This window comes from Equus quagga, chromosome 14, assembly GCF_021613505.1.
Source record: "Equus quagga isolate Etosha38 chromosome 14, UCLA_HA_Equagga_1.0, whole genome shotgun sequence".
NCBI lineage: Eukaryota > Metazoa > Chordata > Mammalia > Perissodactyla > Equidae > Equus > Equus quagga.
In genome coordinates this window covers 27,685,180-27,706,315 of record NC_060280.1, presented here as the reverse complement: position 1 = coordinate 27,706,315, position 21,136 = coordinate 27,685,180, and the positions used below count along the sequence as shown (strand labels likewise).

The following is a 21,136-nucleotide window of genomic DNA, read 5'->3' as shown; positions in this document are numbered from 1 at the left end:
GCTGTGGGAAGTGAGCTCCAGTGTCCTCACTGGAAACCTGAGAATAATGCTGTGGATCCAAGAAGGACATATAAAGTGTGCAGAACGGGGGGGTCACCACAAACACTCTCCGCCATCTCCTCTCCCCTCTTCAGCGTCCTCCCCTACAGAACTGGGGTCCTTGCTGCTCTTCCAGCTTCGCAGTAACACAGGGTGTCTTGAGGCCCAAGGGAAGGAGCGTGTGTGAAAGTGCTTTACCGTAAGTATGGAAGGCTGTCAGTGCACATTAACTATCATTTCCATCTTCCGCCTTCCCCGCTAATGAAGGCTGCTGACATCTGAGACTGCTCTTGGCCTCGGAGGCTTAGTCTCTGACCAGGGGACAGAGTTAAGCTAATTGCCCCGCCCCAGTGTCATGGCTAAATTTTGGCCTCCTTCGTCACAGGAACCAACTGTAATGAAATCAAGGCAGGTTCACAGCACGCCAGCTGATCCCTGTCCTCTGGGACCCACCGCCCCAGCCCACACCCACCAGCCAGAGGAGACGCGAGTGGGAGGAGGTCACCTGGCCTTAGCCCTGCCACCACTTGATGCAACCTTTCCCCCAGGCTGCCACATGCCCAGTTTTAAAAGGAACAGAATGAGATGGTTTCAAAGAGCTTATTCACGCTTATGTTCTAGATAAGTGCAGTTTCTAGATGCAGACAGAGAACATCACACAAAAAGGACATGATATTTGAGAACAGACTTACTAACACACAGACTTCTCGGGATGGCCAGAAATTGAAAGTGCAAGCTGCTGGACTCTCCCCTGAGACAGAGCAAACCCTCCACGAGGCTGTGATCACATCCCAGGCTGCACTACCCACTCGCTGCCCCAGGAGCTGGGCCGCGGCTTTTGGTTGTGGGGCCAATTACTGCCTAACCTTCTCTGAGTGGCCTCATGACAAAATCTGGCTGCTCTGAATCTTTGCATTTATTTTCTTCATTAGGAAGCTGTTTTTCATGACAAAAATACAACCAAGGTACAGAAATTTTAGTTTAGAAGGGGGAGAACTGTAATTTGCCCCAAAATCCTACTTGTAACTTGACACAACCAGTGTAGGTTTCCTCCTAGACTCCCCGTCTTTGCTGTTACTGCTTGATCCGCCAAGCCCCCTGCGAATGCCAAAGAGCGTCTTGTTCCTGGACCACTTCCCCCTGGTTCCACTGGCCAAGAAAACAAATGTAGTACTTCTGCTGGGTCTGTTCCTGAGAGCTCTGGTCTGGGAATATTTTCCTGAAATGTTACCCTGAAACAACAGAAATGAACCCACAAGTGGGTTCACACCCCTTCCACACTGTGTGCTGAACACCCAAGTGTCCTCGTCACCCACTTGCTCCTATGAGGGGCAGGGGAAGAGTCTGGTTGAAAGTCCTATATTCAAGTCCCTGGGCCACCTCGATTAGCTGTGACCCTAGGCTTGTCCCTTCACTTTTCTGGGCCTTGGTTTCCTCATCTGTAAAGTGGGAATGAGAAAACAATACAAACTTCCTAAGATCCACGAGGATCAAATAAGATAATGTACAGAGAAGCTGAAAATACTTTTGACCAGTGGATGTGCATCCAGAGAGAAGATAGCCTGACCCCAGACGTGGTATGTCTGAACCTCACAGACGGATCCACACCTGGTGCCGCCAGGATTCCTCCAGCGAACATCTGAAGGGCCAGGACCACCTCTATTCAACCACCCTTTGTCCAGTCAGCAAACTTACTGCTCCAGGCACTGGAGACACAAGTGACTCAGATGCCCTCCCTGTCACTGAGGGGCTCACATCTGGTGGAGGGGACTGGGAACAGCAGCCTCGGGCCAAGGTGTGTCTCCCAGAACAGGGAGATGACCAAGGGGCAGCAGGAGCCCAGAACAAGGGCTTCTGTCGTTTCTCCCTCTCCGGTCTGAGGCTCACCAGGCCTGAGACTGGGCAGGGCGGGCAGAGGAGGCCGTACTCAACCCGCAGAACAGCCCGGGGAAGAGCTGTCACCCGTGGTGAGGCCCAGAAGCGGGGCAGGAAGAGCCTCACAGATGGGGAAACTCCTTCCCCTGGAAGACACTGTGATCTGCCCAAGGTCTCTCAGCAAGACGACTGGGGGCAGAACCTAGAACTGGGCTTCCGGAAGACCAAGCCAGCCCCACTCCCCACTCAGCAGAACCTGAGTCCGGTTTTTAGAAAAGAGAGAATCAGGCCTGGGTTCTTATCCCTGCTCTGCTGTGTGACCCTGCACAAGGCCTGGCCCCTCTCTGGGCTTCACTCTGGGTGCACAGCAAGGATGAAGGCCATTCCAGCTTTGACGTTAGGGCACCAAACTGAGGCAGGCAGCCCCTGAGCACTGAAAACCTGAGCACTGAGTACTGAAAACCTGGAGAGAACTAAAAGCCTAGGGTCCTATCCTATCCTGGCCCCTCTGCTGCAGGGGACCACAGACCAGAGCTGCAGCCTTCCCAGCGGCCACCCCTCCGAGCCCTTCCCTGCTGGGCCTCTGCCAGCCCCTCTGCCTCCGCGTGGGCCTTCCTCACCCCTGCAAGGCCTTGACCCATCTCTGGCCTTCCACACTTGCTCCTCCAGGAAGCATTCCTCCAAGCAAGTTGAAGTGCGTGTGTGTGTGTGCTCCCAGAGGTAAGGCAGCTGCACCCGAGGGTGTGCTGTCAGATTTGCCCCATTAAGAGGGGAAGGCTGAGGGGAGGAGAGAGGCCGCTGTTCCAGGAGTCAAGTCAAACCATTTCCCGAGCACCTCATGTGTTCTCTAAGCAGTCCTCACTGCAGTCCTCTGAGGTCCTTGCCCCGAATGGTGTAGCTGGTAAGAACCCCTCAGGATTCAAGTCCACCTCACTCCTGTGGCCCGCATATCCCCACTTCAAAGGACATCAACCTTCCAGGCTCAGGCCTCGGCGCCCAGGGCGCAGGTGGAAGGAGAGGCAGCAGGGAGGGATTTCAGTTAGAGTCAGCCACCCAGCAGCAGAGGCAGGGGGCACAGCACTGCGGCACGGGGGGCATGCCCTGCAGCTCTGCCTAATTGGGAGCCCAGATTCCCTGACATTTTGTAAAAATCTATATATATAAAATACAGTCATAATCCAGCTGTGTGATCTCACATCACTTAACCTCTCTGAACCTCAATCTTCTCATCTGTGAAAGAGATACCTACATCACGAGGTGGTTGGGAGGAACAAAGATACTGCATGAAAAGCACCGAGCACAGGGCCTCACACACTGCACTCAGCAGTGGTGGCTCCCGGAAGCACTGGTATTTCCAGCCATGAATCCCAAGAGTGGAGAGAATGGCCTCAGCAGACAACTAGGCAGCTGGTGACTCCTGGTGGCCACTGGGAGCCAGGACCTGAGGGCTGGGCCTGGCCCTGGGACATCGATTAAAGGATGCTGGACGCCTAGAGTCTTCCACTGTCAGACTTGCCGGGTCCTTGAGTCAGAGAATGCAGCCACTTAATAAACATTTCCGGAGGCTCTCTCTGTGCCAGGCCTGATCCCAGGGAATACTCTGTTCCCAGCCGGGCCTCTTCCAAGAGCTCCCTGACTGAAAATGGAGGGACACAGACACAAACGGGAGCACAGGGACGGAGGAGGCCCCTGGCCAGCAGGCAGATGACAAAGGGCTCTCGGTGAAGGGATCCCAAAGCACAACTGAGTTGGGGCCTGGGAGGGAAGGACATTCTGGGCAGAGAGAAAACCACATGTAAGACACTCTCAGAGCAGCAAGAAAATGGAGCAGCAGCTGAGACAGTAGGGTCGCAGCCAAAGGCTTTGAACTTCATGCCACAGTTTCTCTGCAGGCTGCAGGGGAACTTCAAAGGGGTGCACATGTGACCATGACACCTTAGAAAGTCACTCTGGCCATGGCAAGGGGACTGGGTAGGGAGCGCAGGTCTAGGAGGAGGTGGCCCGCAGGGGCAGCAGGCATGGTGGGGACTTAGACCCAGCAGCCCCAACCTTGGGGTCCGAGAGGACATGGGGCGTGAGGGGAGAGGAGCTCATGTCGGGAGCTGATGCCCAGGAGGCTGCTGGGTATGTCACCTAGAGCCCAGGGGACAGCTGGGCCAAGAGCAGAGAGGGATCTGGGAGTTGGCAGAGGGCAGATCTGGGTACTTAACCAATACATCTGCAGCCTTCAGCACGTGCCAGGAGCTTTCCAAGTCCTAACGCATTGAGCCCTTTGAGGTGGACGCTGTTATCCATTTACAGAGAAGGAAACTAAGGCACAGAGATGGTAAGTAACTTGCTCAAAATCATTCAGCTACTAAATAGCAGAGGTGAGATTCAACCCACGCCAACTGGCTACAGAGTCCAGGCTCTCAGCTCTGGGCCACCCATCCTAGAAATGGTTTCCAAAACCCTGGGACTAGCAAAGATCCCCACTGGAGACTCTGAAAGGTGATAAAGAAAGAGGCAAAGAGTTCTAGAGTAAAGCCTTTGAATCTCAGCTGGGCAGACCCCCAGAGGTCAGGGACGTTAGTCCCCTCCTCCAGGTTGGGGAAGGAAGTGGGGCACGCAGGCCCCCCCCCCCCCAAGGGTCTGCCTTATACTCCAGAGGCTCGTCGTGCAGATTAAATGTGACACCGATGGAAGTGAAGCCCCAGGCCCAGGCCTGGCCCATGGCTGCCCTCCCCGACCAACACACACAGGCCATTCCCCACCCACTCCGGGCTCTGCCTCTGGAGCAAGAACGTGGCCCAGTCCAAAGGCAGCCCTGTTGTACCACGTACTTGACATCACTCTCTGGTTTGTGAGGACCCTTTCCACCAGGGCCCCTCTGGCTGCCTCCCCTGCTCCCTCCTCAGAACTCCCAAGGCCCCTCCTCAGCCTCTGTCTACCCTGGGTGCCTGAAGCGGGAAGGCCCAAGGTGTTGGCTTGGCCTCAGGACCAGCTTGGACCAAGGGTGAAATTCCCATGGCTCCAAGAGCCGCGGCCTTCGCTGCCTCTGGCCATTCTCCATGCTGTCTCCTCCGTTAGACGCAAACAGACGTGAACAGCATGAGGCCGGGCCGGCTCTGCCCCAGCTCCGCGTGGGAGGAAGAAAGGGAGCCAAGCCCGGATCTCCTCCAGCCACCAGCCCAAAGGCCCCTCTGTTCCCTGAATGCTGTAAAAAGGCAACACCAGTTTAGATGCAATTTTTTTTTCCATTTTTGGCAGAAAAATTGAGGAGACAGAGATAAACAAAAAAAATACTGTAATTCCCTCCAGCCTACACTTAGTTTTTAAACAAATAGGCCAGGTCCTGCCAGGCCTTCTTCCCCACTAAAGGCCCTGAGGCCACCCCCCCAGGCCCCCGCACCCCCACCCTGGAGCCCGGTGGAGCAGTAGGAAGCTGTCCTCCAGCTTCAGGCTTCAGACTAGAGCTCCAGCCCGGGCAGGGGGTCGTGCCACTAGTGCCAGAGCACAACCTTCCTAGCCTGGTCCACGCTCACCACGTGGGTTCCGGAGTAGCACCAGGCCACGGCGTTGACAGCAGCGCTGAGGAGAGAGAGGGGCAGGCTTCAGGGGGCGTCAGGAGCTGGGCCTGCAGCCTGGCTCTGCCCCTCATTCCTGGACCTGGGCAGTTTGAGGCCCTCTCTGAGCCCCACCTGCAAAATGGGCTCACAGGGCTGTGGTGAGGATGGACCCAAATGTACATGGGAGGGCACTCTGTGAACTGTGAAGGGCTCTGGGGGGATGGAGGGTGTGGGACAAGGGCAGGGGACTCCACGATCCCAAGCATGTCAGAACCTGGAATCGACTTAGCAGGACTGGGCTGGGGTGGCACTAGCCCTGAGGCTGGGATGGGCAGGTGGGTGGCGGCCGTGCTCACCAGTGGGGTCCTCGAAGGCTACTCTCCAGTTTCCCAGTGTCCACATCCCAGATGTAAAGGGCTCCATCCCAGGAACCCGCCAGCGCATAGCATCTGTCCGGGCTGCAGTGGCCACAGAACAAGAGAGAGATCAGAGGACACACAGACACACACACCCTAACACAGATGCAGTCAGATGGGGCGCACTCGGACACAGGCACGTGCTCTCCCAAACACACCTGAACACGGCTTTGGTCCAGTCAGAACCGCACTTGAAGCCTTCAGCCCTGAGGACAGACAGGGTTTGGGGTCAGAAGGGAGGTGGCCGCCAGTCCCTGCCCTCAGCCAGGAGCTTCAAGAGCCTCCTCTCTCCCTCAAAGGGTCGGGCACCTCAGCAGGCCCTGGTCCAGAAGGGCCTGCAGGGAGGGGCCCCCACTGACAGGCCCTGGGGGACCTTTTACAGGGGACGAGAGGTCCAGCTGCCCTGGCCAAAGCCACAGGTCAGCGGGCCGGAGGCTGGTACCTGAACACCTGGCGGATATTGCTGACACGCAGGTCGATGACCTTCAGCGTGTCGTCACGGGAACAGCTGAGCAGATGCAGCTGGTCATGGCTGAGGCTCAGGGAGGTGACCCGGCCTTGCACAGGGATGACCTGGGTGCAGCGGGGCCCCCTGAGGACCGAGACAGAGACAGGGATGAGGAGCAGCCCACCCTGACAGGGCCACTCCTGACAGGCGTCCCCGGGCTCAGATCACTGGGGCCAAGGCTGACTGTGACAAATCTCCCACCACGGCCAGCGCCTTCCAACAGGAACTCAGGCAGCCTTTGATTCGAAGCCCCCGGAGCCCCTGAAACCTTTAGGTCACTAAAATAAGTGCTGGAGGAAAAGCAGTGAAAATCTGTCTTCAAATGTGTGAAAGAGAGAGAAGGGCTTCAGACAGCAAGCCTGCAGACCAGCGAGGGGAGGCCCGAGGCAGGCACGGCCTCCAGCACCAGCTTTATACACCATTCGAGCTCAGCATTGGGCTCCAGGTTCGAAGAACCACCAAAACATTTGTTCCTTTTAACTAAAACATGGTAATTAAATGGAAAAAGGGGCTTCTCCATCTTGGCTGGCAAGGCCCAGGCAGAGTCCAGCGATTGGAGGAAGAGCCACTAAGAAGGTGGCACAGCTCCCTGGGGTCAGCTGAGCCTTCAAGGAGCCAAGCCTGTCACAGAAAGGCCACCAGCTGGGAGCACCAACCCCACAGCCTTACTTCCCCAAGGTACCCTCCACAGCTCCACGGCCAGAGAAAGGAAAGAGAACCCAGGAACCCCGGCCCCATGCCTCCACCACCCACAGCCTGTGCCTGTCACCTGCTGTCCCAGAACCGGATCTTCTGGTCATTGTGGCCACTAATGATGAGATGGTCCCCACACACTACATCGTTACAGTAGGAAAGGACATTGATGGTCCTGGAGCCTGGGGACCAAGGAGCAGAGCCCTGGCCTCAGAGAAGGGTTGGACACATGGGGAAGCTGAGGCCCCGAAGCTCCAGAGGGGCAGCGTCCTCCCAAAACTAGAACCCAGGTGCCCTGCCTCCCAGCCCAAAGCCTGAGGTCACCAAGAAACTGGCAGAAAGCACCAATGGGGGACAGAGAGGAGGGCCCTTGGAAGGTTTCTCCCCAAATGCCTGCGAATCTCAGAGCCACTCCCAGAGAGCAAGCTGAAGCCTCTCCCAGCAGCCTGGGAGGGTCCCGGAGGGCGGGGCGGGGGCTGGGTCTCACAGTAGGCGCGACCAAGGTCCCACTCCTTCACTGTCCGGTCTCGGCTCCCAGTCACCGCCTCGTGCCTCGTTAGCTTGAATTTGGCAGCTGTCACTTTGTCTGTGTGTCCAGACAGTGTCTCCTGCTCCCCATCCCAGATATGGATCAAGGGCACAGCCAAGACCCCAAAACACCCCCTCCAGTCCCAAGGCATGACCCCTGACCCCCAGGCTGCGTCCCCAGGCAGGCCTCACCTTGGACTGCGCCTCCCCAACCTTCCAGAGCTGGGCAGCCCGATTGTAAGTAGCTGCCAATACCTGGGAGCCCTAGAGACACGGGAGTGGAAGGGAGAGGTCCTGAACCTGGGCCCGGCCAGAGGCAACGTCCGTCCCTCAGGCCGGAGAGCTGGGGCAGGGGCTGCCTCGGAGCTTCCCACAGCCCAGGGCAGCAGGCAGGCGGAGGAGCTTGTGGCCCAGGGAGGATTTGGGTAAGAGCTCCAAGGCCTGGATCTAGGACACCCACGATGTTCCCTCAGGTGCCAGAGCCCCCGCCTGCCGGGTGTGGAGAGTGGCGGGCATCCCACGCCACTAGGGCAAAGTCCACTCACCGAGGGGTCGAAGTCCACACTGGTGATGCTGCCGCCACCTCCTTCAAGGGTCTGGTGGGCCTTCAGGTGACCTAGGGGGACCGGGGGAATGGGCAGGTGAAATGAGGTCACTAACATGAAGAGGAAGAGCTGGGACAAGGAGTGGGAAGATCCGTCTCTCCCAGATTAGAGGACAGAACTGCTGGGTCTGTTCCGGGGGCCACGGCTGGAGGCTGCACCTTCCCGAACTGCCAGCAGGGGGCCTCAGGGAGCAGCTGCTCATCTTACAGACAGGGCTGGAGAGGACCAGAGAGAAGGGACTGTCCCTAAGTCACACAGCAAGCCAGGGCCAACCAGCTGGAGACTCGTCTCCTCTAGGAGGCCTCCAGGAGCTGGCTCAGCCTCCCCCAACACACCCCCCTCTACAGAGCCCAGGGTAGACAGCTAATGTCTGTCTCCTAACTGAGTTCCGAGAGTTCAAGTGATAACAGAAGAGGTGACCTGCTGGACCACAGGGACCTGCTCCTCAAGGGCCTGTCCCTGTACCACTTCACGATCAGGGACACCCACCTCCCCTAACAGGGACCATCTGGGCCAGCCCTCCCCATCCTGCAGGCCTGGACCCCAGGAGCTGGGGGGCACCACCCTTCTTCAGAGCAGGGAACCCAGAACCCTTGCTAAGGGGTCATCTGGCCACTGCCCACAAGAATGTTCCAGGCAAGGAAACACAAAGAGACCCAAGACCTTTACCCATGAAGGAGCGAGCTGAGGGTGGGGTCTGGAGAGAAAGCAGTGGGTTGGCCTGCAGGGGAGGGACCCTCACCTCCCACAACATTCCAGAGGTGGATGAGGGAGTCAGCCCCTCCGGTGGCCAGGAGGCTGCTGTTGGGGCCAAAACAAACAGCGTTGACCTCGGAGAGGTGGGCATCCTGGGGGGAAAAGGAGAGGTTGGTGGCCCTGGTCCTTCATGCACGCCTCTTTGCACATGCTCACAGGCTCTCTCCCACAAGCACCTGTGCACATCAGGCCTTACCACCTCCACGTGGACCCCTGCAGCAGCCTCCCCCTACACCGCCCCGTGCTTCCCTGCCTGGCCTCCTGGTCTCCCAGCCTCCCGTCTCTCCCTCCCCAGTCTACTCCTCATTACAAAATGCTGAGGGGGTCCCACCACAAGCTGTGGAAGGAAAATTCCTGCTCCTACTAAGGAGCCCAGCCTTGCTTCCCTGGCCTCCGCGGACCACCCCTGCGGCCTGTAACCCCCTCTCAGTACCCCATGCACATGGCCCAGCTCCTGCTCACCAGCACATCCTGAGTCCAGGTAGGAAGCCGGGCGGCCACACACACAGGGATGCTCTGGTATCGCTGCTCGGGGGCCCCCCCAACTGAGTGGCCTCTCCTCTTCTTGAAGCTGGGGGTGGGGTGTCAGGAGGGCATTCAGCAAAGCCTCGGACATGGGGGCCTCAAGCTCCCGAGGCAGCAACTACAGGAAGCAGACATGGAAGGCAGCAGAACATGGCCCAGAGGGGCAGCAAGCATATTCCCCAACCCGGCCTCTGACCCTAGGGCTCAGTGTGGACATGGGAGGGGCAGAGAAACAGACATAGAGGCAGGGCAGGGTCAGTGGAAACCTCGGGGCTGGGGTTTCAGTCCTGGCCTTGCTACTGCTTGGTTCTGACCCTGGAGAAGTCCCTGACATTTCTGAGCCTCAGTTTCCCAACTGAGTGGCAGTTCCTGTCCGGCCTCAGGCTGGAGCTCTTGGTCCCGTAAAGAAACTGATGAGGGACAAAGCCCCGAGGGTAGCTGGGCTATCCAGCCCCTAGACAGCTCCTGCCTCTGGGGCACAGCAGAGACTCACACACAGAGTGCTGGGCAACATACAGACAGACAGACCCAAGGTGGATACACAGACAAAGCCAGGCCTCTGGGAGCCTCACACAGGGCTCCAAGGGGCCCGACCCCTTCACACACGTGTTGGTGCACACACACACTTACTCCAGAAGCCCCTTCACCACATCCACACAGCGGGACAGCGTCAAGGAGGTGGCGGAGGCAGACCTGGGGCCGAATCAAGAGAGCTGGACTAAAGGACTGGCCGGTGGGTGGGCAGAAAGCAGTCACTCATCCTAACACTTGGCCAGGGACCCCAAGGCCCAACGCCTCTTAAGCCCGGGATAAGAACTTGAAGACCAGGAGAGTGGGATGACCCAGAGCAGGCCCAAGAAGGTGGAGGCAGAGAGGGATTTGGCATGAAGTTCCCCAGTTCCCACCATGATGGTAAGGACTGCCTCACCACACAAGTGCCCCCAACAAAAGCTCCTGGGAGGCTGAGGTGGGCCTGTGGTGGGGGAGGGGTGCAGATACCCCAGGATGGGAGAGCAAAAGGCTCAGGGTAGGAAAAGCTGGATCTGCAGAGACCTGAAAAATGCCCAGGAGAGGGTGTGCCCTGGGATGACTTGGCCCACCAGGGCTGCCAAGGGCTTTGGAGACCAGCATCTCCTGCCCCTCCCCCAGGCTCCTTCCCTGGACACCAGTGCCCTGGAAGGAAAGGCTGAAGGTGGGCCTGCAGGCTGGGGAATGGGGCAGGGAGAGGGCAGCCTCAATGCCAGGCAAGTCAAGATGGATGAGGGAGCCTGAGGGGAGAGGTGCCCAAGGACTGAAGCCCCTATCCAGTCCCTCCCTTGTGAGCTCACACCTACACACGCTCAGAAGTTCACACCACTCAGGTATGCTCGCCCAAGCTTGGACACATGTGCTCTCATGTGTACGCACACACATGCCTGTGACAGCTGAGCCCTGAGCCTTGCCCACAGCTTCCCTCCTGGTGACACTCTTTCACCAGCCTGACACCCCACCCCCAGAGCTCTGGTCCTGGGAAGGAAAGAAAGGGGTGAGGACAGGGGCTGGGGTCCCTGAGGTGGCACTGACCCAACGTGGCTCCAGGCACTAGAGATCAGAACTGTTCTGGGAGATCTGAGCTGTACCCCAGAATCTCCCAAAGGTCCTAGAGGAAGACTGCAGGACAGGGCCAGCTCAGAGCTCTGGGACCGTCCTCACCTGAAAGGCCTCCTCCACTTCTCACCAGCCTCACTCTCCAGGGACTCCGGCTCAGCAGCCAGCGCCAGAGTCTTGGCCGGCTCCCTGACAGCATAGCCTAGGATGCTTGGGCTCCTGGGAGAGAGAATGAGGCTCAAGAAGGCCAAGGGACTGGCCAGCCCGTCCGTGCCCCAGAGTCCAACATGGGGAAAATGTGCAGACCCAGGGATGAGGGGTCCGTGTGGGTGCACGTGTGGCAGGCAACCGTGCTGGCTCCTATGACCACATCTGCACGTGTCCGCGAGAGCCTCGGGACCGCGGTCGTGCACACGTGCTGCCAGGTGCACGGGTGGCGCGGGCAGAGAGGGGGCGGGTAGAACTGGAGGCAGCAGCGGGAGAGCAGGGCGCTCCAGCACACGCGGGGCGGAGGCTCGGCGGGCGGGTCCGGGCGCATCCCCATTCTTACTCGCTGATGCTCACGGTCCGCTTGGCAGCCTTCTTCAGCTCCTGGGACACCCGCGCCTGCTTGGCCCTGAAGGAAGAAAAGCCCGCTGACAGCCGGGCGCGGCGCGGGGCGGGTCCCCTCTCCCGGGGCAGGTGCCGAGCCCCTCCCGCACAGGGGGCACGACCGCTCGAGAGCTCCCGGCGGGGCGGAGCGGGCCCGGCGCGCGCACCTCTCGCGGCGCTCGTTGCGCAGGTTGCGCTCGGCGGCGGCGCGCGCCTTGCGCTGCACGAGCCGCTCCAGCAGCTCGCGCGCCTCCTCCTCGAGCCTGCGCAGGGCCGCCTCCTGGACGCCGGCGTGCGCGCGCAGCGCTTCGTAGGCCGCCCGTTGTCCTGCGTTCCGCGCGCGCCGAACGTGCACCCGCTGCGCCTGCTGCGTTCGCTCCTCCTGCAGCTGCGCCACGCGGGCCTCCAGCTCCGCCAGCCTGGGGGGCGGAGGGCGGGGAGCCTCTGTCACCGCCCAGGGGCAGCCGGTCTCCGAGCGGGCAGAGACTTGCCCATGGGCAGGTGGCCTGCCAGGCGGCCCAACCAAGTCTCCAACCCAGCCTCCCGCCCTCAGAGTCCTGCCGGTCCGGCCTCGGAGAGCACCACGCGGGGCAAGCTCTCGGGCCTGCTGGAGCCCCGAGGGGTCCTCCGTGCCCCCGTCCCCGGTCCCTGTGCGCTGGCCCGAGCCTCACCTGCTTTGCCGCTGCTCCAGCTCCGCCTCCAGGGCGCCCAACGCCGCGCTCTTCTCCACTACCTGGTAGGCCATCTGCGGGCGGCGGGCGGGCCAGGTGGGCACGGGTGCCTCCAGCCCCTCCCGGCGGATGGGACGGGGGCTGCTGCCACCCCCACCCCGCCCCGCCCCTACTGAAAGGAAAGCAGAGGCTCGGCCCGGTTTAAGGTCCTGCACAGGGACGCCTGGCTGTTTTGGGACAATGCAGGGGCCTCAGGCCCTGGGGTCCAACACCTGAGTTTCAGTCCTGCCAGCACCATTTAGTTTCGCTGTCACCCCAGGGTAGTCATATAACCTCTCTGAACCTGCTCTGTTTCCTCACCTGTAAAATGGGAATGCTGGTGCTTACCTCGGGGTAATGCAGAATTATTATGAGGAATATTTCAAATAATGGCAAATGTTTATATAGCACTTATGTGTGCCATGCCTCGTTCTGAGCACTCTACACACATTAACGCGTTTAATGCCTGTAACAACAGCATGAGGTAGGTACTGCCATTCTAGACGCCGACATTGACCCAGAGAGGTTAAGTGTCCTGCCCAAAGTCACACGGCTAAGTAGCAGAGCTGGTATTTGAACCCAGGTCACCTAACATTATGTTCCAAGTAAAGGACTGGTCTACAGGAGGGGTTTGAGGGATGTGGGGTCTGCTTCCCACCTCTCCATCCCCTGGCATAGATTCCAGAGAGCAACAGGGAGCTGCGAGCAGAGGCACACAGGAATGGACTGGGGGAGCACAGGGCCCAGAATGAATACTGGAGCTGCCCCCAGCCCAAGAGTGGGAGTGAGGGGCATCTCGTCTATCCCCCTGCCTCACTCAACCGTCCTTCAGCCGAGAGCTGGGGAAGCCACAGAGAGGAAGCTCAACTCCCACCTTTTAGAACTGAGGGGCCAGTGGGAGAGAAGGACCCCAGGCAAAGCAGTTCCTACCAGTGGGGCAAGAGGAACAAGAAGAAATAACCAAGGCTGCGGGCTCTTGTTGCTAACCTGCTCCTTGTTCTTTCTCACATGGGCTGGGTAAGGCATGGACTGAACAGCGAAGATGGTGCTGTCCACCTACGTCACACGTCACCCTATATGAGTGGGCCTGGGAGGGACCCTGCAGATGCAGGGCAGGGAACCTACTCCCAGAGCTGGCCCAGTCAGTAGATTTATAATTCCTTTCACCACTGAGCAAGCTTACCTCCACTTCTGCTCCCTCACCTGTCATTTACTTTCTTTGATGTTTTGTTATTCAATGTTTTTTAGTTGATGCTTTTCAAAATTCAAATAATAGAGATGAAAAACAGATTAGTGGTTGCCAGGGGTTAGAGATGGTTGGGGGACAGGGATGAGTTATGACCAAAAAGGGGTGGCAAGAGGGAGATCTTTGTGGTGATGAAATAGTGCTGTATCTTGATGGTCACACAAATCTACAAGTGACAAAAGGACAACTGTATACACACTTCACAGCAATACCAGCGTCCTGGTTGTGTTCCCTATGGTTACATAGGTTGTAACCAATGGAGGAAACTGGGGGAAGGGTACACAGGACCTTTCTGCACTGTGTTTGCAACTTGCTATGAATCTATAATTATATCAAAATAAAAAGTTAAAAATAATGAGGCATGTTTGTTGTGATATGTGAAACAGTACTGAGAATTAAAGAAAAAGCCACTCCCCACGCCCTGGCATATCCAATGGGAACTGACTGGTGTGCGTCTCAGGAAGTGATGGGGAGGGAGAGAGTGCTGAGAGCAAAGGGTAGGCTAGGGGTACGTGGAAGTATCCCAGACAAGGGAACCATGAGGTGGAGACACGAGAGTGGCAGGAAATGCAACAAGAGGCTGAAAGGAGAACTCGCTGGGGAGCCAGGGTAAGGCTCTGGAAGATAGATAGCAAACTGATAATGGGGAGAGGCGAAGAGAGGGGCTTTCCCTTCTTTACTCTGTGGGCTTCTGTTCTCTTGAAATGTTCACAACAAGCAGGAATTTGTGTATTCCTTGCCTTTTTCTAAGGGAGATCATTTTCATTAAAATATATCACTCTGAGTGGTGGACGGGGGTGCCCAGGGAGGAGTTATCCAGGGAGGATGAGGAGAACTTGGACCAGGCCAGATAAGACAAGAAACAGAAAAGGGGAAGGATTTGGAGGCAGGATCCATGAGCTGCTGACTAGCTCAGGATGGAGGGCTGGCAGGGCCAGAGGTATCCCTGGATTTCCAGCCCGGTGATGACCAATGGCGGGGATGTACCTCTTCCTCACTTAGTCTACAAATATTCATTAGCATGGACTGTGGAGACAGGCCCCTGGGATACAGTGGAGGCAAAGCAAAGGCATCCCAGGTCTTGGGGCTCTCACAGCCCAGAAGGGGGCTCAGATGTTTGAGGGTCACCTCTCAAGTGTCACGTTGCCACTCCAACAGGGACTCTGAGGGAGAGGTTCTCACTGGGTTCATAGCCCCACCCCCACACTATTGGGCAGGTGACTTGGCGCGCTGGGACTGGGGTGTTCATGGCTGTCAGTCTCCTCCAGTGGACGGGAAGCTCCGTGGGGCCAGGTCTTGTTCCCTGCTGCATCCCCTGTGCCCTGGATGTAGCAATTGTCAATAAATATTTGTTGAAAGAATGAATGGAGATCACAGAAGGTGGATTCGTGTGGGAGGGAGTTCAAATCCTGGCTCCGCCTCTCTAATAAGCCTCAGTTTTCTCTGCAACCATAAAATTGTGGAGGGTTTGCTGAAATAATGCTCAGCCCAGTGCCTACAGGGACTCGCCTCTTAATGTGGTGTTGGCCATATTATGGGGGAGATGGTGGGTCGATTTTAGATGTGATGTCCAAAAACCAGCTGAGCAAAGAGTCTGGAGCTCAGAAGAGGCCAGGCTAGAGATGTGTCTGGGAGTCAGCAAACAGAAAGGAGCCAGAGAAGGAAGTTCAGACGCAACAGCTACAGCAAGGAGAGGAAAGCCAGGAGAGTGTGGTGAAACAGAAGCCAAGAGACACCATGGGGTTGGGGGGCAGTGTCAGGTGGCAGTAGCACACCCTGCCATGGAGGGAGACCACCTGGTGGGGCAAGTCGTGAGCAGCGCAGACTGGCCCATCTGGAAGAGGAACAGAAGCTGCCCAGCCCCTGCACACCTCACCCGCCTCCCTGAGCTCTCACCTCACTTCCTCATCTTGGGCTGCCAGAGCCAAAATAGAGAGCACTCTGACCCCTCTCTAGCCTCAAGGCATTGGCCTTGGGGAATGTTCCTCACTTGCTGGCTCCCTTGGACTGCATTCCCCACACCCCGCAAAGTCCTGGATCTTGGCCCCACCCCATCCTCTCTCAGATCCCTGCCCAGCCTACCTCTCCACAGACCAGCCGGAGCCCCTCCTCCTCCTCTTGCCACTTCACCCTCAGAGTGCCTGGGACTTGGTCTGAGTCAGGCCCCGACTCCTCCTCCCTGTCAACCAATCAGAATGGGGTGCTCACTGTCCGTCCATTCACCCAGGGGATGCACATGAAAAGCCTGAAACCAGAGCCATGAACTGTCTCCTGAGGAAGGTGAAGCCAGAAAGCCAGCAGAGGAAAGAGCAAGTCTCCAGAAATTGGAGCTGCCCATGACTCCTGCTCTGGAATTCCCCCAGGCCTTGGGCTTCCTTCTTGAGGCCCCTCCCAACTCTGAGCCCTAACCCATTCCTGGTTCTCATCTTCACTCCCTCTTTGGAGTAGGTAGCAAGACCCTTCTTTAGGCATCAGGTAAGCAACAGGGAGACAGAAAAAGACAGAGGAGGGGAAAAGACAGGAGTGTGGGGGTGGGAGGGGAAGGAGATGGGACAAATGCAGAGATGGACTGAGAAGGGTAGGAGAGAAAGGACATTCTAAGCAGCTGGCCTGGGAGAAGCCTCAAGCTTCAAGAGGGAAGCTGCGTCTCCCCTCCCCTTGGCAGCAGCCAGGGGTAGATGAGGTGCCAGGGAGAGAATGAACCCAGCATAGGCGATGGGGGCAGGGCCCAGGCACAGGCAGCCCATTGTGACCATGAACACACACTCACCAGAGGCCCTGGTGGGAAGCAGGAGTGACATCATTTGGCTCTGGCTGGATCTTCTCTGAGAACCGGGCCAGCAGCTCAGCCTTCTCTAGAAGACGGTTATCTATGGGTGCAAGAGGGTGAACCTGGGGTGGAGACAGACACCTTCCAGCAGACTCCAGGCATCCAAGTTACCTCCTGCTGGAAGGGCTCTCTGCAGGAGCCCAGGGATGCAGAATTGGGGAGCTACAGGCAGGCTGGGCTCAGCAGGTGCTTGCAATAGTCTCCCAGGACCTTCACCCCTGGCACAGTCGCCTCACAGCACTAGCCCCCAGGCTCTCCCAGGCACAGAGAAGGAGGACCAGTGCTGGGGAAAGACATGGCTGCGCACTGCCTGCTGAGGGAAGGGAGAGCCCAAGGATTGATTCAAAGCTGCCCCAGGGCAGGGCCTGGCACCAGAGAGTGAGGAAACAAACAAGTTCCACCTGCCTGCGGCCTTTGGCAAGTCACTTCCCCTCTAAGAGCTCTACCTTTCTGGACTAAAAAATAATCCTGACTTCCCCAGGATTGGCGGAAGTTTCCCCAGACCGGAACAGACAGTCCTTGAGCAATTATCCAGCAGACCTCCTTGAGTTTGGTAGTTTGTGCTACAGACCCTGGAACACAGCCCCTCCACCCCCACCCACCGTCACAGTCACCATCACTTCCTCTTTTCTCACCAGTTCCAGGGTAGAGTGGGGGTGACAAGCCCAGGCCTAGCTCCTCAGCTCGGGTCCCTCATGCAGTCCCCTACCTGTCACCTCGACTGATGTTGCTGGCTTTGTTCTCACACAAAACCCTACCCCAGCCCCCAGGGCACTGCGCTGGCCCCCCAGCAAATCTAAAGAAGATGCCATTTTGCCCAATTTACAAGAGAGAAATCTGAGGCTTAGGGATATGCCCTGCCCAGGACCACAGAGAAGAGTGAACTTCAATGTATCTGATTGCAGCCCTCCAGAGTCTCTGCAGTCCCACTGATTTGCAGCTCCCGGGGGGGAGGGGGGGGCGGGGGGGTGACTCCTCCCTCAAAGTGAATGGTTCCATTGTCCATCAGAGCAGTGGAGAAGTGACACTGCCTGGACGCAGGAGACTGGCCTCACATCCCTGAAGGGAGAGGACCAGAAGCCTGGAAGGTTGCAGAGAAATCTCCCAGGACAAGAACAGCAAATTCAGTGGGGGTGGGGAAGAGGATGGTTAAGCAGCAGCCAAGATTAGGACGAGTGATGGAGCTGGAGGGATTGTGGTTAGCTTTTCAAGCCCAGACATACAATCTCAGATGAGCAGAGGCGCTACCCACAGATGGCACACCTGTTCATCGTGGCTTTCGCTGCCTAGAAACAACTCTGTGAGAGTCTGACTTCCCTGGGCTCAGCCCGCTCCCTCCCGCAGCTTGGATCTCCGTGCTTCTCCCCCAGGCCGGGCGTGGCTGGGCGCAGAGGTGCTCCAAAACCCTGAGCCGGGATCACCTATCCAGTGGCAAAGCCTGGGACTCTCAGTTTCCTCCCTAGAGATTTCAGAGTTTAGAAGTAGCTGCTCTGGACAGTCTCGCGAGGGGGACAAATGGACTGACCAGGCTCTACCCTGGGGACCGCCTGGGAGGGAGAAGCATAAGAGACCTTAAAAAACCAACAGTCGCTGACGAACCCGTGCCTAGGAAGCCTAGCCCGTGGGAGGCAGAGCCAGACGACGAGGCGCGAGGAGACCTGGCGCACCAGGAGGGAGCTCCGTCTCTAGGCAGAGCCTGGATTGGAAGGGGCAGGAAAGCTGGCCAGTCGGAGGTGGGACGTAACAGACAGGGGATCCAGCAGGCCCAAGGCCTCGGAGGCGAAAAGGCGCTGGTGCACTTGGGTCCCAGCCGGAGGAGCCAGACAAACCTCCCCTCGCCCAGAGCCCCGTCCCCTGCACGGCCATCTCCTAAGCCCCCCGGGGCGCACTCACAGGCCGGCACCAGCTCCAGGAAGAGTGCCTTTTGCGTGCGGTCCCGCTGTCGAAGCTGCCGCACGATGTGGCGTTTCCAGCGGGCCGCGAGGCCGGCGGGGGCGCCCGGGCCCGCCATTGCCGCCCTCTCCTGCCTCCTCCGCGCGCACCTCCTGCGGGAGAAGGCGCGGCCGGGCCGGGGCGGGGCCCCGAGGGGACTCTCCTTGACGTCAGGGGGCGGGCCGCGGCGGGGAATCCACGGGCTATACCAAGAGCGTTCGCGGGGGGAGAACGGAACGCAAATGTGGAGGAAGCCGCCGCCAAGGGCTACACCACCCGGACCCCACCAAAAGTTCTCACCTAAGACGGGGTTCCTAGTGCTCTCCGGGGTAATAAGCGGGAATAGAGGTCGGAGAACCCGGGTGGCCTCCCCCACCCCTGTTGGCGTGCTCCGCAGGCGGGGCCTCCGCGACCCGGTTCCTTAACCCCTCAGCGCCCGGACCGCTTCTGCAGAACGGACGCTCGCGCGGCGCCCATCTCGACCCGACGTGGCTCTCAGATGGGGACCTGGAGAGCTCGACACGCCCGACGCTGCCCTCGAGGCGCTCAAGATCTCTGAGGGGAGGCGACACAGACACAGGACACACGCGGGGTGCCAGCGAGATAAGAAATCACAGAGGATAAAGGGACTGAAGGGAAGAGGCCCTGCTTTCTGGAGATGATGGCATTTGGGTCGGGTCATGAAGGATGAAATAGGCGTTGGCCCAGAGAGAGAAAAGGATTCCAGGCAGCGGGAAGAATAGGTGCAGAGGTTCGATGACATAAAAACAGCCGGCCGATTCGGGTTTGTGGGGAGCAAAGTTTAGGGGCAGAAATTAGTCGCAGAAAGTTTAGGTCCCTGAGAGTAAAAGGATGCAGCTGATTTCGTCTAGCCAACCCCCGGCCCAGAGGGGAGACGCGGCTTGCCTGAGAGCGCACAGGATTGGGTGGCTGAGCTGGCCTCAGCCCAGGACCCTGACTCAGGGCTCAACCGTTGACTCTATTTGGGCAGCCTCTGGAGGCGCAGCATCTCTTGCAGGTACACTTGACAGTGAATCATGGGTTCCAAGGAAATGTGATAAAACCTTCTCCAGCAAGACCCCTGGTCAGACCTCGACAGACACAGGCCAGTGTGAAGAATGAAAGGAGGGATTGACTGGGGCCAGCCTCACCGTGGGGGACACTGTGTAAGGCCCCAGCAGGCCCTGCTCTTGGTGATGGAACGCAGACCTGTCCATCCCCAGGAAACGCAGAGAACTTGGGTGATGTTGGGGAGCCACCAGGCCCTGGAGGTGCCAGGTCTGTTGAGATGCAAATGGGGCTGGGTCACAGGACTTGGAAAGCAGTAAATGCCAGTGACACCTCAGGAGAGTGTATACCCTGCTCTAAACCACAGTGATCTGAGCTCAGTCCCCCACATGTCGTTGTCTCTGACCCTCATTTCCTTTGCAGCTGTTCCTTTGGAGCAGCTTCCCCTCTAGTCAGTGTGGCTTCTACTTGAGTCACCTCCTCCAGGAGAACTTTCTGCCCCTGCTGGGAGTTAAGACTTCTCTGACCTCAGCCCTGGCCCAAGCAAGTCTGTCTGCTGAAAGGAATGGGTGGTGGGTGGTAACATTTACCAGAAGGTGTGCCCGTGGAGGCCCAGGGCCAGTTGGCGCCCGTGATGAATTCCCTTTAGGACTGGCTGGCTCTTAGGTGCCTGGGGACATCATCAAGGGAGCTGGGGCTGTGTGCGTGGAAGGCTGTGTTGACAGGGCTGTTCCTGGCTTTGAGGTGCAGAGGTGTATTTTTCCCAGGTGAGGAGTCATGTTAGGGTCAGGCATTCCTAACCCTTTTTTGACTCACAGAACACTCCTAGGAAGTTTAAAAAAATTTTGTCATTTTTTTAGTAAACATATTTAATTTGTAGCACTGTTCTTTTTTTTTTTTAAGTTTTTTTTTAATTTTTCCTTTTTTCTCCCAAAGCCCCCCCGGGTACATAGTTGTATATTTTTAGTTGTGGGTCCTTCTAGCTGTGCCATGTGGGATGCCACCTCAGCATGCCCTGATGAGCAGTGACATGTCCGCACCCTGGATTCAAACTGGCGAACCCTGGGCCACGAAAGCAGAGCATGCGAACTTAACCACTCACGCACGGGGCCGGCCTAATTTTGTCATTTTTGAATAGTATATGATAAAGGAGTGATTGATTCTAACTAAAAATATTTATCTTCCATCCTTAGAATATGAAAGATTGTATTGTAAAGTTCACTTAAAATACAATTTTAGACAACATTCATAATATATAAAGACAAATGTCCATTTTTCCACTTTTTTTTGCTTTTAAGATTTTATTTTTCCTTTTTCTCCCCAAAGCCCCCCCGGTACATAGTTGTGTATTTTTGGTTGTGGGTCCTTTTAGTTGTGGCATGTGGGATGCCGCCTCAGCATGGCTTGATGAGCAGTGCCATGTGCGCGCCCAGGATCTGAACCTGCGAGACCCTGGGCCACCGAAGCAGAGCACGCGAACTTAACCACTCAGCCACGGGGCCAGCCCCTATTTTTCCACATTTAACATGCTCTTTAATTTACTTTAATTATGTGAGAAAAACATAATTCAATGACCAATAAATATAAAAAGTGATAAAAACATGATTTAGAGACCTAATGTACTTTAGAATATAGTTTGAAACTTGCGCTGGGGTTAGCATCTCCCAGCAGCCAGAGTGATTTCTTAAAAACCAAAGGCTCTGCAGCGTGTTCAGAGCACACCCCAAACTCCTCAGCAT

At 57.4% G+C, this 21,136-nt stretch overlaps 1 protein-coding gene across 4 annotated transcripts; it reads right to left on the bottom strand.

Moving 5' to 3' along the window:
• Positions 1-5,197: 5,197 nt before the first annotated feature.
• On the bottom strand, positions 5,198-18,488 carry ATG16L2 (autophagy related 16 like 2). 4 transcript variants are annotated; one of them, XM_046637813.1, is made up of 18 exons: positions 18,351-18,488; positions 16,398-16,497; positions 15,710-15,806; positions 12,343-12,416; positions 11,839-12,090; positions 11,631-11,696; positions 11,186-11,299; positions 10,124-10,186; positions 9,431-9,539; positions 8,955-9,060; positions 8,153-8,223; positions 7,800-7,871; positions 7,567-7,687; positions 7,156-7,261; positions 6,321-6,470; positions 6,037-6,084; positions 5,819-5,920; positions 5,198-5,484 (listed from the first exon to the last, which is right to left on the bottom strand). In XM_046637813.1, the coding sequence occupies exons 1-18, from the start codon at positions 18,466-18,468 to the stop codon at positions 5,397-5,399; spliced, it is 1,857 nt and encodes a 618-aa protein (XP_046493769.1). In that variant the 5' UTR covers positions 18,469-18,488; the 3' UTR covers positions 5,198-5,396. The 4 variants fall into 4 exon arrangements, with proteins under 4 accessions (XP_046493769.1, XP_046493770.1, XP_046493772.1 ...); XM_046637814.1 differs by lacking the exon at positions 10,124-10,186; XM_046637816.1 differs by lacking the exons at positions 15,710-15,806; positions 18,351-18,488.
• Positions 18,489-21,136: the final 2,648 nt, after the last annotated feature.

Bases quoted from the DNA above. Each gene is read 5' to 3' on its own strand.
- ATG16L2 (XM_046637813.1), bottom strand. From the start codon at position 18,468: ATGGCGGGCCCGGGCGCCCCCGCCGGCCTCGCGGCCCGCTGGAAACGC. The intron at 12,091-12,342 runs GTGAGGCTCGGG...TCCGCCCCCCAG, and splicing joins CTGGAGCAGCGGCAAAGCAG to GCTGGCGGAGCTGGAGGCCC. The intron at 9,540-10,123 runs GTAAGTGTGTGT...CCCCACCCCCAG, and splicing joins GTGGTGAAGGGGCTTCTGGA to CTTCAAGAAGAGGAGAGGCC.